A 22,902-nucleotide genomic window follows, 5' to 3' on the forward strand; every position below is an offset into this window, starting at 1 on the left:
ATTCCCAAAATCATTTTAAGTGGACAACAGGATCACCGCAATGTTCCTTGAACAATTCCTAGCGATGTTTGACCCCATCTAGTATCATTCGAAGCTCCAGCTATATCTTCAGTAACCTCGACGTTGACAGCACACTAAGCTCCCTACTTTCTTCCTTTTACACCACAGAAACATATCGCTATAAGCAGCTACAACATGACCTTACGCAAGTTTCAGAAAATTGCTGAGTGTTGGCTTAGACGACTCTCCAGTGAATACCAAGATGGGATTGTGGTATGGGGTGTGCACATCTGACAGCCGAAGTACATTTCTAATTTCATAATAGTGTTAGTTTATAAAAGAGCGGTAAGCACTGTGAATGGTGCTATTTGTCAAGTGTGTGTATGTAAAGACAAGCTTTCTGCACGGCCACTTACTGCTAACCACTCGTGGTTCTGGGGCAGATAGTCACTGGTCTTCCGCTGTTAGTAGCGGAGTTTGGTCGCGGTGGGTGGAAGTGGTTGAGAATTTTTCTCAGACATTGTCTTTATGAACAGCATTTAAAACGGCTTGAGTTACGTTTCGTGTTTCAGTAAGGAACAGAGACGTATTCGGAATTTTCTGGAAGCGAGTTGTGAACTGGATTTTTCCAGAAAATTCCGAAACCCTTGAAGATATATGAGGCTGAAAATTATTGTTGTAATACCTGATCACCTCATAAGCAAACTATATCGTCGACAATTATACTAGTTCAGTATGGTTATGCAGGCGAGTTATTCTAGCGACGAAAAACGAAATTGTCAACGAGGTCAATAAGACTGTCCAATAGATGATTCCAGAGGCAGAAATCGGTACCATGTCCGATTCCAGAGGCATGTCGAATGGTACCATGTCTGATGAAAATGAAACTGTTAAACTTTCCGACTGATTTATTAAAATTAATTGAATGGTCCAGGCTTGCTGTTACAATGATTCAAATTGAAGGGCGGTTCGCCAGTTATCTGAAATCGCCGAAACTTCGTAAAGGTATAAGACTCTGCATCAAGCAACTGCAGAATGACATCATCGAAACCAATATAATGACTGGCAAAGAAAAAGAAGCAAATGGTATTTATGCCGTGAATTCCTTTAATATCATCTGGATTGCGTTTCAGTTTAAGGCGATTGCAACTTCCAGTAAAATTGACTTACAGCATGACCATCAACAAAGCACAGCGCCAAGCATTCCGATATTGTAGCATTAACTTAAAGGAATCGTGCTTTTTACAGACCAGTTGTATGTCACATGATTACGAGTTAAAATATGTTCATTTATAATCCGAATAATACAAATACGAACATAGTGTATAAGCGAGTGTTGTGAAAAATGAAAGTGTAAATATATACATACAACAACAAAATTTCTTGTTAAATTAAGTAACTTTTGATCTGACCTCTTTTATTAATAATATTGTATTATTATCATTAATTAAAACTTCCTGGCTGAATTGCCGTGGTCCATATATAAAACTGCTTCTCCTTCCTGACGTTTCGTTGCCTACTGCGGGCAACACCTTCTGAGGTGAGTCGGCGACTGGCTGCTAGGCGCTGGAGGTCCCGCTTATATAGAGTGCTTAGATGGCGCCACCACTAATCACGTGCTTTCGACTTTAAAACTCTGGCTAGTGCCATCTCTATCGATTATAGGTAATCTATAGTCACTTCGTTGGTACAGAGGCGACTGCCATATCTCGTCTAGTTTTAATCGTTCTTCTTTTTTATTAAAATTATTTTCGTGCTTGTAGATCTCTATAGCTTCTCTATAGATGCGGGTATAATAATGTGAGGTCCTAGCTATCACGTCTGTCTCACTAAAGTTAATTTCGTGGTCACCGTCTTTGAAAATGTGTTCCGCTACAGCTGATTTGTCAATTTGTCCCATACTACAGTTCCTTTTGTGTTCCGTTAGGTGGGTATTAACACTCCTTTTAGTTGTTCCAATATAAACTATGCCACAGCTACCCGGAATTTTATACACGTCAGGAAGGAGAAGCAGTTCTATACGTGGACCACGGCTATTCAGCCCGGAAGTTTTAATTAATGAAGACGCCGGCCATGAAAGCTTACATGTTATGAATATAATTACTTGGTATACAGTGGACTATATACATCGTACGTTTAATGCAATGTACGTCTGTAAGTGACTGATACGAAAAACGATCCTTGTGGCATTAGCTGTACTATAGATGCTGACCCGGGCAGCACTGTTTATTGCTGCTAGTATTATAGCTAATGTAAAACGTGAGAGGAGACTTTTACCCTTGCGGCGTGGCGATGATGCAGAAGAGGTAGGCGAGCACAAGCAACCTGGCTGGCGGTCCCAGCAACCAGGGCAGCCCCAGCAGGAAGAACAGCACCACAGACGTCAGCGCACGACGTCTCAGGCTGACCGTGCTGTGTCTGCAACACACCGAGCGTCTCCACACTCTGCGACTCTGCCCGTAGTATCAACGCTATCATCGTTCCAGTGAAACACAACTAGCTCTTTATTCACATGATGTGCTGAGTGCTATTGACAAGGGATTTCAGTTCGATTCCGTATTTCTGGATTTCCGGAAGGCTTTTGACACTGTACCACACAAGCGGCTCGTAGTGAAATTGCGTGCTTATGGAATATCGTCTCAGTTATGTGACTGGCTTTTTGGTTTCTATCAGAGAGGTCACAGTTCGTAGTAACTGACGGAAAGTTAAAACAGAAGTGATTTCAGGCGTTCCCCAACGTGGTGTTATAGGCCCTTTGCTGTTCCTTATCTATATAAACGATTTGGGAGACAATCTGAGCAGCCGTCTTCGGTTGTTTGCAGATGACGCTGCCGTTTATCGACTAATAAAGTCATCAGAAGATCAAAACAAACTGCAAAACGATTTAGGAAAGATATCTGAATGGTGCGAAAAGTGGCAGTTTACCCTAAATACGGAAAAGTGTGAGGTCATCCACCTGAGTTCTAAAAGGAACTCAAACTTCGGTTACACGATAAATCAGTCTAATCTAAAAGCCGTATATTCAACTAAATACCTAGGTATTACGATTACGAACAACTTAAATTGGAAGGAACACACAGAAAATGTTGTGGGGAAGGCTAACCAAAGACTGCGTTTTATTGGCAGGACACTTAGAAAATGTAACAGATCTACTAAGGGGACTGTCTACATTACGCTTGTCCGTCCTCTTTTAGAATACTGCTACACGGTGTGGGATCCTTACCAGATAGGACTGAGGGAGTACATCGAAAAAGTTCAAGAAAGGCAGCACGTTTCGTATTATCGGGAAATATGGGAGAGAGTGTCAATGAAATGATACATGATTTGGGTTGGAAATCATTAAAGGAAAGGCGTTTTTCGTTGCGACGTAATCTTGTCACGAAATTCCAATCACCAACTTCCTCCTCCAAATGCGAAACCATTTTGTTGACACCGACCTACATAGGGAGGAACGATCACTACGCTAAAATAAGGGAAATCAGAGCTCTTACGGAAAGATGTAGGTGTTCATTCTTTCCGCGCGCTATACGAGTTTGGAATAATAGAAAATCGTGAAGGTGGTTCGATGAACCCTCTGCCAGGCACTTGAATGTGATTTGCAGAGTATCCATATAGACGTAGATGTAGATGTAGATGAGGAAGAAGGGAGACTCCATCGGAAGTGGAGTTCAATAGAATCATCCAAGACGAGCGATATCCATCGCACAACCACCTATCATCAAGCCGGTGAAGGCTCTCGAGGACCTTCCTGGCAATCACAAACCGAAGTATGGATTCTCCACTAGTAAACAGGACGGCGAAATGGAGAGGGAGAGGGAGAGGGAGAGAGAGAGGGAGAGGGAGAGAGAGAGAGAGAGAGAGGGAGAGAGAGAGAGAGAGAGAGAGAAAGGAAGAGAGAGAGAGATAGAGAGGGGGGGGGGGTGAAGGGGAGAGTGGGAGGGGGACAAACTTAAAATTGTTGTGTACTTAACAGTGAGGTCATCTGCCATCAATAGTAGATCGGTTGATACTGCTGTCATACATTATTAGTACTGATAAGAGGGCTCGTTGATAACATAATAAACAGAAACACATGAAAACCTCTCCCAATCAAATTGAGTAGGATTCCTGATACTATAGAAAATTTAAACAGTTTTCGCGCCCTTGTCTCGTTATGTCCTAAAATTCAAGGTCCCCGGTACGTCAAAGGCCCTCTTCTCAGCGTATGCACTGTCCAGTCACATTAATGTTATAACATGTAGAAAGCCTGAATAACCACCTCCTGCAGTGAGGACCGCTGCCAGACTTGCGGAAGAGAGTCAATGAAGTTCTGGAAAGTATTGACAGGGATGTGGAGTCATTCCGACACTAGGTTTTTCGTCTGCGAATACATGACGCGAATAGCCAAATAATGGTGGTCCCACAGGTGGATTTAAGCCCATGGAGTTTGGTTGTCATGGGAGTACGGTAAACTCATCCTGGTGCTCGTCAAACCATGCACGTACACTGCGAGCTGCGTGACTCGTATTGTCCTGCTGATAGATGACATCAGGGCGAGGAAAAACAAACTGGGTGTAGGGATGGACATTGTCCCCAAGGATAGATGTATACTTGCGTTGATCCATCGTGCCTTACAGAATAACGAGATCACCCAAGGAATGTCACGAAAACATTCACGAGACCACAACGTTCCCTCCTCCAGCCTGGACCCTTCGAACGGGTGTTGCCAGGTGTTTCCTTTCGGGTATTTCAAGCCGATGGAGCATACAATGTGAATCATCTGAAAGGGCTATCTATCGCCACTCAGGACGTCCATTTTCGGTACTGGCGTGCAAATTCCAGCCTTCATCGCTGATGGACGGCAGTTAGCGTGGATGCATGATCCAGGCACATCCTGCAGAGGTCAATATACAACAACGTTCGCTGAACGGTCATTAAAGAGATATTGTTGGTAGGCCCTTGGTTCATCTGGGCGGTCAGTTGCTCGACAGTTGCACGTGTGTTCGTCAATACACATCTCTGCAGCCGTCATTCACCCTTTGTTATCTATGGGTCGCGGAGCACCACAGATGCCTCGTGGTTTTGGATAGCCTCATTTTGCCATCCAGGGCATACTTTAACCACAGCAGCAAGCGGACAGTTTGCACACTTAGCCGTTTCGAAAATGCTTCCACACTTTGCCCGAAAGTCAATGATCATGCTCTTTTGGATGTCAGATAAATCGCTCTATTTACGCTTTAAGGCAATGACTGCACTATTGTCTATATTGTCCGACACGCTCTATATAATCTCCTCTGCTAGTGCTGTGATTCGCTATTGCATGTTGATGTCGAACATAGGCGGTGGTCACATTTATGTTGCTGTACTGTACTGTGTGAAACACACCACGTTAAAACATGTTGCACTGTGACTCTTACACCACAAACAGTGCATTTTGGCGGATCTTCATGTCACAAGAGATAAGCACATGCCATTGCTCAGTGTCCAATATTAAAGCGAGTAGAGACTGCTTCGTCCCTCCTTTGACTTTGGACGGAAGTGTGCCAAAGTCACTGTATCTCCCCGCCACTGTCTTTTCCACTCAGCCATCACCATCTTTGTGAACCATGATACAGTTGACTGAGGGGGGGGGGGGCTATGATGAAGTATGGCGTTTTCCTGGCATGCTGCTTCTGATGCACGGTCAGCTTCTTAATTCCCCTTGATTCCAATGTGACCAAGTAAACAGACTTCCGCCTGTTTTTTCTGCTTTTATAGGAGTTCTGTAACGTCTTTGACCATCTCAGATACCTTATCTGTTGGATGCATTTACAGAATAGCCTGTAGGGCACTACGAGATTCCATTCAGACGAGAAACCCATGCAGCTGCCTGGTTTGTTTAATATACACGACCAAGATGCAGCAGTGGACAGCAAGCCCGGGTCACTTCCCCATCCTTCTCCATCCCATGCATAACTCAATGTTGGGACTTCGAACTCGTCTCTTTATTGATTTCGCCTGTAACGCCAGACCCCTGCACCAGAGCTAACATGAAAGAAGTAGAGGTAATAGAAAGTGAATAGATGGAAGAAAATCAATCTTGTGAAATTTGTCCTTGAGATGGGAATACTTTATCTTGGGCAGAAGGACCATTGGAGTAGGGGGGTGCGGTGGGGTGGGGGGAATATCGTAATTACTCATCTTCTCATTTGATACATGGCTCTTCGTGTGGAGACTTGTCCTGGGAGTGTCAGTAACGTTTGTATGCATAAATATATAATACGAAATCCAATATACTTCCACCACCTGCGGTCGACTTTAATTCTTTTCTGTACACTGAACAAAAAAATAGAAAAAAGGGCTACTGGAGGCAAAACGGTAGAAAAATCCGACGATTTGGCAATAACAGCATAAAAACTGAGACAGGCCGTGACGTCAGAGAGCCAAAGCGAGTCATTGACTCAATAAATGGGAGGTATTCGACGCTCACTCTGAATTCACCTACACCACAAGTGCTAAGGATTGCGTACGTTGCGACCCAGATTATGAACCTGATTGAATGTTCGAATCGCAGTGACAACACCTGGATGCTAATAAATACGCGGCACAGAGACTATAAAACGTCTAAGAATGTACTTATAAGGGCTCACTATCTACCATAATGGAAGACCAATTTTGCAAACCGGTTTTTTATTTTCTTAAGCCACTTATATTCGTTTTTCGCAACTTGAAATTATAAATTCGCACGTTTTGGAACGATCATTGAAGCCACAAAATCACCTTCTACGAGCATATCGAGTCATGCGTTCAAAGAGACTGTTCTCAATCTATCCTCGGGGCGTAACGGGTAGAAGAATGGAATGGTAACCTGAAGGTGCAGAGTTCAAAGTTACATGTTGCCGTTTTCTTTATCATTTGTGCGAATTCGCAGGAAAGAGAGAACATCCAACCATAAAAGTAACATTTGGAGAGCTATTCTAAAAAAAGAGAAAATAGAAAGGAAAATGAAATCATTGCCAATTCAGCGTAGGAAATGTAATAAATTGGAACAGCTACACGGAACACGAATAAATCAACTACAGTGTACTTCGACCAAGAGCGAACGAGTAGGGATGTAACGAGTACGTGTGCTCCTTCATACAGCCAATAAACCTCTCATGGACTATGTTATCAACTTGTTAACACAACGTTATTGGATCACCTAACTGTCAGAAAGTATTAATTGTTACCTATTAAGTCTGTTACGAAGTGCTAGAAAAAAAGTATGACCACAGTCAAAAGCTTTCAAAGAAGTTTGAACTCAGACATTCGCACCTCGAGAAGTGACATAAGTGCAGTTAATGGGTTTTAAGCTCGGTACAGTTCGCTGACCACAACCCAGACATCGTGGTAAAGAATGAAAACAGTAAAACTCGTTATTCGCTGTATCTTCCTGTTGCTGGCCTAGTTAAGCAAAACGTTGCTATACAATGCTCGACTATATTGCAACAGATCTCATCCATCATGTGTGTCGAACCACTGCTTTCACTTTAATCATGGTCGTGTACGATACAATACAATGCCGACTCTGCGAAACGTAGTCCTACAAACTTTTCTTTGGCGAAAAAGTCTCCAATTTGTTCACAGGGTTTACAACACCTGAGCCGCGGTGAGCCAGAATGGTGTAACTGAATTTTTCCCACTTTTGAGAAATGAAAAGTTTAGCGTTTCGTTTAATGAAAAGTCATGCTTTACAACAATTCGTGATTCATTTGATGAAATGTAGAAATAAAATATTATAATTACGTTTACTACAGACATCATCATGCCTTTCTTTTTTGCCTCCGTGACAGGTTGTACAGCATTATTGAGAGGGATGAGTTTTATGGTTTATGTATTTAACGTGGGACAAAACAGATTGATTCGTGTGGGCTTTAACCTAGACTTCAACATGGAGTGCAAACTTCCCTTATAAAGAAAAGTTCTGCTTTAATAACTTCTGCGTGTTACAAATCAAAAGAAAGAAAATAATGCTAATAATTACTAGCAGTGTTACAATGCGTTTGTGATTTTAGAGCTTATATAAATAGGCAAAACAGCGCAGAATAACAAGACGACCTGACCTTGCCGCTTGACTTAATACCACTATTTCCGCGAACGTGACTCACTCTGGCGAGAGAGGAATAATGCATTTGGAGCTCTCAAGTGGCTCCGGTGGAAGTTATCCTTATACCCCTTCTCAGATGTCCGTGCATTGTCAGTAAAGTGAGCCATATAAATAAAAAACTAAATTTTTTGAATTTGGATCACTTCGGCTCTCAGCGGCTCACATTATTCAGGTTTTCGTCATAACAGTTATTTCTTGAACGCGAATTCTGGGATGCGGCATATTGTGTGGATGCCTCTGCGATTATTTACAAACAAATTAACAACAGATTAACTGGAATGAGATTTTCACTCGGCAGTGGAGTGTGCGCTGATATGAAACTTCCTGGCAGATTAAAACTGTGTGCCGGGCCGAGACTCGAACTCGGTACCTTTGCCTTTCGCGGGCAAGCGCTCTACCATCTGAGCTACCCAAGCACGACTCACGACCCGTCCCGATCCGCAGAAGAGCTTCTGTGTAGTTTGGAAGGTAGGAGACGAGGTACTGGTAGAATTGAAGCTGTGAGGACGGGTCGTGAGTTGTGCTTGGATAGCTCAGATGGTAGAGCACTTGCCCGCGAAAGGCAAAGGTACCGAGTTCGAGTCTCGGTCCGACACACAGTTTTAATCTGCCAGGAAGTTTCAACACATTAACTGCCTCAAAAACGAACAGTGACAAGAGACAGACGATGACGGAGTGAGCTGCAGCCTGTGACGGACTGTCGTGGCAACAGTAGTACGGGATACGGCACAGTGGAAGAAGTCGTGGGAAGACTCTGAACAGTAGCGGAAAGCTGATTGCCAGTAACAAACATAACAAAGAAACGTGGATAAACAAACGAAAACACCACTTGATGTCATTACTTACGCCCTGGGGGTCAACTCGAACTGTTGACCTCTACTTATCTGTAATATGCACGTGGTGCTGACTGTGGATGGATAACTCTGAGATGTTCTGAAAGGTGTTTATGACTTATGTCAGACATAGAATATTGATCCGATGTTGATTCGTGCTGATGATGTCGAAGGCGTTTAAAGAAATTTCTTCGACATCATTGCCTGTCCTACAACGTAACCCTAGCTACAGCTGCACGGGGTCCAGCAAACATCTGCAGTATGCAGATGAATTGTATTACCATGAGCACGTGACGCATATCTGGCATATTTATGAGTTTTTAGGTATCCTACATTCACGTTACAACTATTAAGCGGCAGTAACATGTACTGTTAAAGCTATACGAATTCATCTCAAAGCTGACTATGGCAATGATAGTCAATTGTGTATTGAGAACTGTGGATTAAATACCGACCGTGTGACTGATGGAACCTCGGAAAGTCAGAAGTCTATCCATAGACTATATCTGAACCCAATAAATACATGGTATTCAAGACAAACCAACAGCGTGACTTACATTACATGTACCACTACATCTCCTGTAGCTGTATCCGTTACACCAGATTCTTTTTCCTTTCGCTTAAGAATTAAACGCAGGGCACAGACGTGTTACAGTAGTTCATCCTTGTTCCAAACTCGAACTAGAGACCTCCGTCTTTGCGTCTCTGTTCCATCTGCCACAGAGGGTCGGTCAGACAAACATTTTCCCTTTATTTATATGTCTGTCTTTCAAAGATATCAGACCCGGGCACATGTCTGCTAAAGACACTATCTACTGGCATCTAGCAACTTTACAGTACAGATATCAATTATTTGTTTAAATTCAAGAAAGTTTCTTACGAACTAGTTCACCAATTTTTATTCAGGGAGAAAGCAGTTGCGGAGAGAGACCAACTAAATGTGACAAAGTTCGCCGAAGACGGAGGGAAGCAAGATTGCCTCATAAATTCCATTAAGTGACGCATGATTGTAGTCGGAAATAATGGATAGTTCTGGAAAAAATATTAGAGCACTGAATGCCATTTATTTTCTTTATTGTTCTTTTGCTCAATTTTCTGTCAGCGAGAGCTAGTGGAAGATCACTTGGCCACGGAAAAATGTCGGACACGAGATAAGATTGGTTGGTTGGTTGGCTGGTTGATTTGGAGGAGGGGACCAAACAGCGAGGTAATCCGTCCCATCGGACGGAGGGTGGGGAAGGAAGTCGGCCGTGCCCTTTCGAAGGAACCATCCCGGCATTTGCCTGAAGCGATTTAGGAAAATCAAGGAAAACCTAAATCAGGATGGCCGGGCACGGGTCTGAACACTCGTCCTCCCGAATGCGAGTCTAGTGTGCTAACCACTGCGCCACCTCGCTCAGTACGAGATAAGAAAATATGACTTAGTTTTCTTTTACATTACCCTTTTAACTGAAACAAATTTCATTTAATTTTATGTTTTGAATAATACATCCTTATTTGCTGTCGCCTACACACGTAAAAAGGAGTAAATCAAGAGGGTATTTTATAAGCCTATTTATCGTTATTTTAAATTCGTCTCCTCTTCCTCCCAAGAACACGTAAACATTTCTTCTAATATTTATTCACTTTTAATTTCCCGTCCAATCTCTCTCTCCTTTAATTTCCCCTCGAATCTCTCTTTCTCTCTCCCTACCCTTCTTTCACTCTGGTCTCATTTGGCTTTTAATCCACCTCCCAAAAATAATGAACAGACCAAGCAGTTATTGAAATAATATCTTTTCTTGTAATAGCTCCCTCCATCTCATCTCTTTCTTACTTTTAGCCTCTATAATTTCTCTCAAAACCTTTGAAACAATTTCCTTTTAAATCCCCTGTTCCATTACCCATCCTTCCAACTGAAAAATTCCTGCGTTATCCCTCTTCTCTCTCCCCGACGATGAAAGAACTATGACATACTTTTCTATATGGTCTCGCTTTCTTCCCTTCTTCCCACCTCCCTCCCTATTCCATGCCCCTGCGTCCCTCCCTCCCTGCCACGAATCTCTCTCTCTCTCTCTCTCTCTCTGTCTCTCTCTCTCTCTTTTCTCTCCCTCTGCCTCATGCAAATGCTTATGAATTCACAAAAACACACACACAATATATATATATATATATATATATATATATATATATATATATATATATATAGTGTGTGTGTATGTGTATGTGTCAATTCTCCCTCTGCCTCATGCAAATGCTTATGAATTCACAAAAACACACACACAATATATATATATATATATATATATATTGTGTGTGTGTGTGTGTATGTGTATGTGTCAATTCGTAAGCATTTGCATGAGGCAGAAGGAGGGAAAAGAAAGAAAGAAAGAAAGAGAGAGAGAGAGAGAGAGAGAGAGATGCGTGGTAGGTATATACTGTATGTGTGTGTGTCAGTTCATAAGCATTTGCATGAGGGAGCTACTGCCGTAATGTCTCTCACCTCTGCACGTAATCTCTCTCTCTCTCTCTCTCTCTGTACGTGTGTGTGTGAGAGACAAAGAAAGAGAGAGAGACAGTGCGTAAGAATTTGGATGATTGGCTCTGAGCACTATGGGACTTAACTGCAGTGGTCATCAGTCCCCTAGAACTTAGAACTACTTAAACCTAACTAACCTAAGGACATCACACACATCCATGCCCGAGGCAGGATTCGAACCTGCGACCGTAGCGGTCGCGCGGTTCCAGACTGTAGCGCCTAGAACCGCTGGATGAGGTAGAGGAAAGGAGAGAGAGAGAGAGAGAGAGAGAGAGAGAGATAGAGAGAGAGAGAGAGAGAGAGAGAGAGAGAGATGTAGTCGGAAGGGAGGGACGAAGGGAAGACGGAATGAGGTGGGTAGACGAAAGATTGGGTTGTTTTGGGGAAGGAGACCAGACAGCGAAGTCATCGGTCTCATCGGATTAGGGAAGGACGGGGAAGTAAGTCGGCCGTGCCCTTTCAAAGGAACCATCCTGGCATTTGCCTGGAGCGATTTAGGGAAATCACGGAAAACCTAAATCAGGATGGCCGGACGCGGGATTGAACCGTCGTCCTCCCGAATGCGAGTCCAGTGTCTAACCACTGCGCCACCTTGCTCGGTTCAGAAGTATAGAAAAGTAGATCATACAGGAAACTATTTCACAGTTATTTTACCGTTGCGGAGAGAGAAAAGGCAAAGAACTTTCAGTTCGAAGGATGGATAATGAAACAGGGAATTTAAAAAGGAATTGTTTCATAGGTTTCGGGAGAAATGATAGAGGATGAAAGTAAGAAAGGGGTGAGATAGAGGGCAGCATTAAAAAAAACATATTATTTCAACAACTGTTTGGTCTGTTTATTATTTTTGGGAAATGAATTAAAAGGCAAATGAGACCAGAGAGAAAAACAGAGAGAGAGAGAGAGAGAGAGAGAGAGAGAGGTGGGCGGGAAAATTAATAGTGAATGAATATTACACTCCTGGAAATTGAAATAAGAACACCGTGAATTCATTGTCCCAGGAAGGGGAAACTTTATTGACACATTCCTGGGGTCAGATACATCACATGATCACACTGACAGAACCACAGGCACATAGACACAGGCAACAGAGCATGCACAATGTCGGCACTAGTACAGTGTATATCCACCTTTCGCAGCAATGCAGGCTGCTATTCTCCCATGGAGACGATCGTAGAGATGCTGGATGTAGTCCTGTGGAACGGCTTGCCATGCCATTTCCACCTGGCGCCTCAGTTGGACCAGCGTTCGTGCTGGACGTGCAGACCGCGTGAGACGACGCTTCATCCAGTCCCAAACATGCTCAATGGGGGACAGATCCGGAGATCTTGCTGGCCAGGGTAGTTGACTTACACCTTCTAGAGCACGTTGGGTGGCACGGGATACATGCGGACGTGCATTGTCCTGTTGGAACAGCAAGTTCCCTTGCCGGTCTAGGAATGGTAGAACGATAGGTTCGATGACGGTTTGGATGTACCGTGCACTATTCAGTGTCCCCTCGACGATCACCAGTGGTGTACGGCCAGTGTAGGAGATCGCTCCCCACACCATGATGCCGGGTGTTGGCCCTGTGTGCCTCGGTCGTATGCAGTCCTGATTGTGGCGCTCACCTGCACGGCGCCAAACACGCATACGACCATCATTGGCACCAAGGCAGAAGCGACTCTCATCGCTGAAGACGACACGTCTCCATTCGTCCCTCCATTCACGCCTGTCGCGACACCACTGGAGGCGGGCTGCACGATGTTGGGGCGTGAGCGGAAGACGGCCTAACGGTGTGCGGGACCGTAGCCCAGCTTCATGGAGACGGTTGCGAATGGTCCTCGCTGATACCCCAGGAGCGACAGTGTCCCTAATTTGCTGGGAAGTGGCGGTGGGGTCCCCTACGGCACTGCGTAGGATCCTACGGTCTTGGCGTGCATCCGGGCGTCGCTGCGGTCCGGTCCCAGGTCGACGGGCACGTGCACCTTCCGCCGACCACTGGCGACAACATCGATGTACTGTGGAGACCTCACGCCCCACGTGTTGAGCAATTCGGCGGTACGTCCATCCGGCCTCCCGCATGCCCACTATACGCCCTCGCTCAAAGTCCGTCAACTGCACATACGGTTCACGTCCACGCTGTCGCGGCATGCTACCAGTGTTAAAGACTGCGATGGAGCTCCGTATGCCACGGCAAACTGGCTGACACTGACGGCGGCGGTGCACAAATGCTGCGCAGCTAGCGCCATTCGACGGCCAACACCGCGGTTCCTGGTGTGTCCGCTGTGCCGTGCGTGTGATCATTGCTTGTACAGCCCTCTCGCAGTGTCCGGAGCAAGTATGGTGGGTCTGACACACCGGTGTCAATGTGTTCTTTTTTCCATTTCCAGGAGTGTAGAAGACATGTTTTATACATCTTTGGGAGGTAGAGAGAGATGAATTTAAAATAACGATAAACAGCCTCAAAAAATTCCCTCTTAATTTGTTGGTTTTTACGTATGTAGGAGAGAGCAAATAAAGATAATGTAGTCTTCAAAATTTAAAATTAAAAGAAATTTTTTTTTAGTTAAAACTTAAAGGAAAACTAACTCATAGTTTCTCATCTGGTATTCGATATTTTTCCGTCGCCAAATGATCTTCCACTGGCTCTCGCTGACAGAAATTTGAGCAGAAGAACAATAAAGAAAATAAATTGCTTTCAGTGTGTAACGGAACTGAAATGATGGTGGGCTGACAGTAATTTGGAGCCCGCGTGTCGGAAACGGGCGCGCTGGTGTGAGACTGCCAGGGAGTGCACCCTGATGCCAGCTATTGGCGAAACTGGGAATTAGCGCTGCCTCAGACAATGCACTATGCTATCGGAGTCAAATGTATTCTTTTTCTTGGTAATTATAAGCTATTACTGTATGATTTAATGTTATAAAGCGCTAGTAGTAAATTATTATGACTGGTATGAACTCCAGGGTAATAAATATAAATATTCTTAAATACTAAATGATTTCGGTGAAAAGGTGGTAGGGGAACGCCCCCACTCTTGGTGATACGAGCGTAGCTAGAGGTAGCTGGAGACACAGGGTCTGAACAATGGAATGGCCTGGGGAGTGTTGACGTGAGCGGACGTGCATAACTGTGCTCACGCAAAAGTGACTGTGCAACAGCGAAAAGGAGAATATCGTCGCCGTTTGTGGAGTAGAACGCGACGAATGGTTGTCGAAGCCGTCTCTATGCCACTGGGGCTGATTGTAAGAGTTCCTGCGCCCAGATTTTATGGCGGACGCGCAGTAGCTTATACGAGTGCTACAGCTCGTAGTTCCAGCCGCCATTAAGGGCACGAGGCGTGAAGAGGAAGAGCTGCGTTAGCCACATGCATCTCACCACCAGCACCGACACGTCTACCCAAGGCAAGACTGCTTGAAATTGTTAAGTCGAACTTTGTATACATGTAAAAGGAGAATACCAGTTTTCTTTTGTGCAAGTGCAGAAGACAGAATATAGTAATGAGTAAAATTACGACGCATGTTGTTCATTGTAAAGTGTAGTAACCTGAAACATAGTGTAGTGAAATCAGACTGAGGCCACCATCGCCTCTTCCATTTACAATTCTTTTGGGTGTAGAATAATTTAGCGTATAAGAACCAGAAAAGAGCAATGGTCACACCAGAATGAGTCGCCTATTTATAGTTACTTAAATATTTCTGAGTAACCTTTCAAGTAAAGTCACTTAACTAATTCTATAGCAATTGTCCAAAGAGTAATATCCCCAAAATCATTAAATAAGTTGAAGGGTAGAAGTTTGTTAACCTAAGTTGCTTAAATTGTCTTGGTGGTAACTACCAAGCCAACTCACAGAAATTGAGAGAGTATTTGCTTCGTAGAATCACCTAGAATGGTCAGAAATAGTAATATTCAGAATTAAGTTTAAATTCAACTCGAGCCGTTTCACTTTGAAACGAGCCAAAAAATTGATTTATTCTTTTGCTCCTTCAGAGCTGGCGACCGTAGTTATAAGTATTTTCAGGAGGATTCGACGGTAAGTCTGCTGCTCTCGTCGTGCTGATAGGATTACCCACTGCTGCTAGCAGTGGTGATTGGATACATAAGCTCACTACCAAGTTAAGTGGGTCAGGTAGGCAGTGTTACCGTGTGAACTGTAGGGCACTGTAGGCCGTGGATCGAACCCGTTCAATCACCACAGCTCTTTGGGAAATAGTCCGGTTAGGAGTGTACTAATCATTAGGTAAATACTGGCGAGTAACGGTCAAAAATGTATACGCAAGTGAATTTAGCAAGGTCCATGTAGCACCTAGTTAATGTGGTGTAATGGCGAGGGTAGGAGTGGAGTAAAAGTGAGCTGAGCTTGTGGCAGCTGTGCTGTCTTCAAAGATTAATAACGTGAATCCACTACTAACTCTTACCATTAGGGCTGAGCTATTTACGGTTAAAATACGTAGCAGTAAGCGCAAAGGCGTGACAGCTACAAGTCCGTATTGGCTTTATACATACGGAAGTAGGAAGCGGGTCATTCTGTCAGTGGAGGGGTTAAAACAACGGAGTCACATGAGAACATACCCCATTTACTAATGGAAAGATTCGGCGGTTCGGTCGCATGTGGCGACCGTGACAGGACTTACCAAGTTTGTAGAATAGTGGCTGCAATAAAAGTGTTTTATATAAACTGGTAGTTTCAAGAAAATTTTAAATTTAAAATTCTGTTGTAGACAAATATACCACAATTGGTAAGTTCAAGACGACAACCTGCAAAGCAGCAAAAGGAAGTCCAATAGTAGAAGTTAAACAAGTAATACTTGGTTTAATAAACATTTCTATTAGGCACGAAATACAGCAGCTTAAGATGGAGTCGAATAGTAACAAGCAAGACGAAAACATTACAAGGTCAGACCCAGAATTAGGGACCATAGATACTGTTGTAGGGTTGGAAAATCCTATAGATGAATCCACATCCACAAGACACGAGGAACGGGAAGTGAAACCAAAGGTAGTGAAAAGTGAACCCAATGTATCTGTGGATGCAAGTCACAAGGGAGAGGATATGGAATTAACAAGTTTGTTGAATAGTATGATGGCGCAAATTCGAGAAGGGAATGCTAGTTTGAAAGCAGAAATGGCTAGTCATATATCCCAACTGGATGAAAACCTATCTGGTAAAATAAAAGCCAATTTAGATATTTTGAATACGCAAAGCCAACGTATCACAGAGGTAAACAAATCAGTAAATAGCATTAGGGCTGAAATAACAAATGTTCAGAGAAAAGTCACAGAAATAGAGAAAAGATTTGATACCGAAATTCAGAAAATAGAGAAATCAGTGGAATCTTTGGTTAGTGAAAAATTAGAACCGATAATTGAAAGTAAATTACAGGTGATAGTACCAGTTGTAAAGAAAGAGATTGTTAAAGAAACGGCAGCTGATATTGAAACACTGCGCAATACCATGTTGAGTTTTGATGCATGTGTGCAGGAGCAGGAAAATACACTGCGTAATGAGATAAAATTGTTAAGTCAGCAAGTTCAGAATCAGACGTTTTTTACCTGTAGTGGTATCCCATTGGTAATGCAAAAATCGGAAATACTGAGTAGGGAGGAAAAATACGATCCTCAAAAGAAACAAGGTGGATGGCATCCAATGGATTTTATAAAAAATTGTGAACGTGTCTTACCAACAGACATGTTGGATAAAGAAAAAATTAATTTAGTAATAGACGCTTTAGCAGGTCATGCTAAACGTTGGGGATTGAATTTGGATATCGACAATTTGAAGTTTACAGACTTCAAAGAAAAGTTCCTTGAGGAATTCTGGGGCACACAACAGAGGGATAGGTTGTGGAGAGTATTCGTTGTCGCCAGAATGCCAGAACATGGGCGTGGGCTCATGAAAGAATACTGTGAAGGATGGTTCAAGCGTTTGGAGTATCTTAAAGATCGTAGATCAGAATCGGAGATAGTGTGGGAGTTGTGGAAAAAGCTACCTGACGACTCAAAGCGTTATGTAGGAGGCACTCATCGAACATTCGATGAATTTTTAGAAAAAATCGAGAATGAAGATAGGTGGCGTGAAACTAGAGAGTTTCGAGGTTTCAGAAATCAGAATGGAATATTAAAAGGTGGTAGGAATGAACCGCAAATTAACATGATGAGAGGAAGAGGTCGAGGAGGTAACTCTCAGCGAGGGAGAGGACACTATCAGGGAAACGGGATGCATTATCAAAATCAGGAAAACTAAATACCGCGCAGGTCAAGGGCCTAACGCGCGCGGAAAGAAAGAAATGGCCCAAATATAGGGAAGATCGGAGTAGTCAGTACTATAGTAGGATAGTGCGTCGTTCGCCTGAAGAGCAGTTACATAAACGAAACTTTGCGAAGTATACTGCAGGGATACAAACAGAGGAGAGAGAGCAGAGAGGAATTATTAAGGGAAATGAAGTAGGAAAAGAATATCGGTCGGATGTGAAGGCTCACGTGAATGAAATAAGTACAATTCGAGGTCAGAGTGACGAATTGATGAAGGAAGAGTCAGAGAAGGCGTTGTTTGTCGGTAGGGATGGCAACTGTGCAGAGAGGCAGGGGCAAGGTAGGAGTGATGTGACTTATGGTAAAAGGTTCGTACGAATAGTCGACGAATCGCATCGAGAAGTAATTAAAGAGGAAAGGGTGGATAAGAAAAAGGGGCATAGTGCAGAGACGCATGCCGATTCAGAAATTACCTCGTATGCAGAATATGTACATCAGCTCAAAAGCCAGCCAGCACAATTAGAAAGATCTTCCACTCAAGTGATTAATTTGGACCCGAATATGACAGTGTTAGAGAGCCATACCGATTATGATGTGTACCTAGTGACAGCAAGAGTACATGACTGTGATGAAGATTCTTTTAAAGAAATTAGAGAAAGTGTATCTAACCAAGAGAAAGAGTGTTGTGATCCCTGTAGTACTGAAGCAAATGAGTTGAGTGAGACTGGAATTCCATTAGTAGAGGAAAATAATGAAAGTAAGAGTGGCGAATGTAGTTTCCAACAAAGGGAAAGTAGAGAAATGGATTATAATTTGCAAGAATTATTTGAATCCGAAGAAGGTCATATTTCTAAGGAGGAGGAATTATCGTCAGAATCATCAGAAAGCATCCAGGGAGAAAAAGAAGTAGAGGAAGTTTCCGATTCTGCAACCGAGAGTTCAGGCATGACAGATTCGAATGAGAACGAGATGGCATTAAAGAGCCTAGACGAAGGACTATTGGAAAAAGTGGTGAAAGAATTTAGGATGAAAAGGAGAAAGAAACCTCCAGATGGAATGGTCAGTATAAAAACCGGAAAAATAATATGGCAAGACTTGGTGGTGGAAAAGGATTTATTATGGGAAGATAAAGAAAGTATGAAAGAGGACAATAGGATGCAAACAATCCTACCCATTAATATATGTGGATACGATTTATATGTATTGTTGGATACAGGTGCTCAAATAAGTGCTATTTCGCACGCATTTTTTGAGATGATCAAAGAGCAACGAGGAGTAGTCATGATGCCAGTAACAGGTGTTAAAGTGATAGGGGCGACAGGGAAATGTAGTAAACCTGTTAAACATCAAGTGATGATGGAATTTAAGATAAAAAACAAGCTATTTTCGAATGCATTTTTAGTAGTTCCAGAGCTCAGTGCCGAGATCATTTTAGGCATTGACTGGTTAATAAAACAGAAAGTAATTATAGATTGTGACAAAGGGATAATAGTTTGTAAAGTTGATAGTGCGGTATTAGAAATACCATTTGAATCATCTAGAGTAATGGAAGAGAACCAGCTGAGATGGGTAGAATTTAGAGATGATCATGATTCAGGAATTGGTCAAAAATTCGATTGGTTTCTGGTGAGGCAGATAGTTGAAGATGGAAATAAGGAGACACTCCTTCGAAATGTAGTGGATAAAACGGAAGGACTATCTGATGCCCAAAGGGAGGATCTATGGCAAATTCTGAAAGAAAATCAGGAGGTATTTTCGGACAAACCGGGACGAGTGATAAATTATGAGTACTGCATGGAGGTAGAGGAGCATGAACCTTTCTTTAAACCACCATATAATGTACCCTTGTCTAAGAAAGAAGCAGTTCAAAAAGAAATAGATAAAATGGTTTCATGTGGGGTCATTGAACGGAGTTCTAGCCCATATAATAACCGACTGGTGATAGTAGGTAAGAAGGATGGAAGTGTACGAATAGTGATAGATGCTTGTACTCTGAATAAAGTAGTGAAGAGGGAGTTGGATCGTCCAGAGAACATAGATAATTTATTGCAGAAGTTTAATGGTGTAAAGTACATGACTAGTTTAGACCTAACTGCAGGATACTGGCAAATCCCATTAAGTGAGGAGTCTAGGAAGTACACGGCATTTTTATTCAATGGCAAATGCTACCATTTCACAGTGGTACCATTTGGCCTAAATACTTCCGTTTCAGTGTTCATTCGGGCTTTAGACAAAATTTTAGGGAGTGAACTTAGTTCGCTAATCACGGTTTATGTAGATGATCTGTTAATTGCTACAAGGACATGGGAAGAGCACATGGAGTTATGCGACAGGGTGTTCAAAGCTTTAATTAAAGGAGGAATGACCCTGAACCTGAAAAAATGCGAGTTTGTGAAGAAAGAAATAAAGTTTTTAGGTCACATAGTAACACCAGAGGGAATTGAGAAGGATCCCGATAAAATCAAAGCAATAAGGAATTGTCCGGCTCCCAAGAATAAAAAACAACTAAAGTCGTTTATAGGACTTTGTTCCTTTTATCGTAAGTATGTGGATGATCAGGTGTTCAATAGCCCACATCTGAACAACCTACTTAAGAAGAACAGTGTGTATATGTGGACTGAGGAATGTGAAACAGCATTCAACCGGCTAAAAGACAATTTGGCTAAAAACATAAAGTTATGGCACCCTGACCTGTGTGAACCATTCCACATGGCAACAGATAGTTCAGATTATGGATTGGGAGTATCCATATTTCAGGAGGTAATGATAGATGGGGAAAAAACTCATAGACAAATTGCATTTGCGAGTAGAACCATGGCTAAGTATGAAAGAAACTATACGGTTTCAGAGAAGGAGGCTTTAGCTATAGTATGGGGTTTTAGGAAATTTCAACTTTTCTTATGGGGACATAAGACTGTGGTCCATACAGACCACAAAGCTTTAATATTTTTGAAGGACTGCAGATTGTTACATAACAGGTTGACCAGATGGGCGCTGTTTTTACAACAATTTGATATAGAGATCAAGTATGTTAAAGGGAAAGAACATGCAGTACCGGATGCTTTGTCGAGATTACCGGAAGGATGTGAGACACTAGAAAGTGTAAAGAATAGGGAAGATGGTTTTGAGGTGAATTACTTCAAAAAAGCGGAAGGAAGAGAAAAAATTAGGGAAATATGTCGGAATATGCGAAGATATCAAAGTGATGATGATGCACTCAAGTCGGTAAAGGTCAAGTTTGACAATCCGGACGCAACTAACATAAGGGCTTCATATAAAATACATAAAGGAGTACTGTATCTTCAAAGATTAAATAATCCAGGGAAGTGGAGAGTATGTTGGCCGGAACAACACACTGAAGTGCTGATAGATTATGTTCACTTGGCATATGGCCATTGTGGTGCGCGGAAGTGTACCGATAAGTTAGATGAATGCATTACCTTTAACAACATGGCACGAAGGGTAGCACAGAGGATAAGATCTTGTGATCTATGCCAAAAGGCGAAAGTAACAAATGCAACTAATCAAGGGCCCATGCAATCAATAAAACCTGATGAAGTATTAGAAATAGTAGCAGTAGATATCTTTGGACCATTACCGAAAACCATGGGGGGTTTTGTGTACATATTTGTAGCAGTTGAACTTTTCTCAAAGTATATAAAGCTATATCCCTTGAGAAAAGCTACTGCCAGAGCTGTGTATGATAAAATGGTGTGTGATTATTTTGTGAAAGTAGGGAAGCCAAAGAGAATACTATCAGATAATGGTGCTCAGTTTTGCTCAAAAATGTGGAAGGATGGGATAACTGAGAAACAGGTAGAAGTGGTACATATCTCAGCTTATCACCCATCAAGCAATCCGGCAGAAAGATATATGCGTGAGATAGGTCGGTTATTTAGGACGTACTGCCATAGTGACCACAAGAAGTGGGGCATGTATGTGAGTGAATTCGAAGAAATCATGAATTCATTAACAAACGAGAGCACTGGATTTACTCCAGAAGAAATCCTGAAAAAGACGAGAAGTAAAAGTCTAGTAGAAGACCTACTAGAATTTCCAGATAGAGTTGAATTAGATTATGATAGTAAAAAGAACTTAGTAAAAGACAAGATGAGAAAACAAGCAGATGCGAGAATTCGTCGTCATGAGGAAAAAGTAAGGAATCCTAAATTCAAAAGAGGTGATCTCGTTCTTGTAAAAACACATGAAAAATCAAGTGAAATTAATAACGAGATCAGCAAATTTAAATATATATATAATGGACCATTTAAAATAGTGTCCATACCCAATGTGAATGCTTATTATTTAGAGTACCCATTAACAGGCAAACGCCTGGGAGTAAGAAACATAGTGGATCTCAAAAGGTATGAGCCACGAATTCTACCAGATTGAAAATAAATATATAAATAAATATTAAAGTAAACCAATATGTAAATAGTTTTGTTTCTTTTGTTCTATGTGAAAGGTAAATGTTCACTAAAATATGTTGCAGTATTCTAATGAAACTTCTAGTTTAAGTAGAGACTAAACAGACTGGGAAAGACTGAGCTTCTAAGAAAGCCTTAATAGATGTGTAAATAAGTGTTGTGGAAGAGGTAGAAAAGTGAGGAGGTAAAGTGAAAAGGACGGGCTATAAAGTAATAGGCGCATAACGTGTGTTTTACGTGCCTGAGATAAAAGAAGTGTATTTAAAATTTTTATAAAAAAGATGTTTAAAGTGTACTGTGTTTAGATGTAAGAAAATTGTAAAGAATATATGTAAATCATTTATGTAATGTTTAGCAGGAAAGATAGAAAGAATTGGTGTTTAATTTTAAATAAGTAATATAAGTACCGAGGTGTATCAGTAAGAAAGGGAAAACCCTTGGTAAAAAGCTTAACGAACATTTCAGATTCATTATAGGAGAGACTTCTTATTGAATGATCACTGTTAGATACTTCAATAAGAAGTGGGGCATGTGTAACGGAACTGAAATGATGGTGGGCTGACAGTAATTTGGAGCCCGCGTGTCGGAAACGGGCGCGCTGGTGTGAGACTGCCAGGGAGTGCACCCTGATGCCAGCTATTGGCGAAACTGGGAATTAGCGCTGCCTCAGACAATGCACTATGCTATCGGAGTCAAATGTATTCTTTTTCTTGGTAATTATAAGCTATTACTGTATGATTTAATGTTATAAAGCGCTAGTAGTAAATTATTATGACTGGTATGAACTCCAGG

At 42.2% G+C, this 22,902-nt stretch overlaps 1 protein-coding gene across 1 annotated transcript in view; it reads right to left on the reverse strand.

Moving 5' to 3' along the window:
- The window catches only part of LOC126456876 (uncharacterized), a 288,788-nt gene that overhangs the window by 21,139 nt on the left and 244,747 nt on the right, over positions 1–22,902 (reverse strand). Inside the window, exon 12 of the mRNA XM_050092697.1 lies at positions 2,278–2,418. Within this exon, the coding sequence (XP_049948654.1) occupies positions 2,278–2,418 (141 nt within the window). The remainder of the gene's footprint in view (positions 1–2,277; positions 2,419–22,902) is intronic.

This window comes from Schistocerca serialis, chromosome 2 (assembly GCF_023864345.2).
Source record: "Schistocerca serialis cubense isolate TAMUIC-IGC-003099 chromosome 2, iqSchSeri2.2, whole genome shotgun sequence".
NCBI classification, from domain to species: domain Eukaryota; kingdom Metazoa; phylum Arthropoda; class Insecta; order Orthoptera; family Acrididae; genus Schistocerca; species Schistocerca serialis.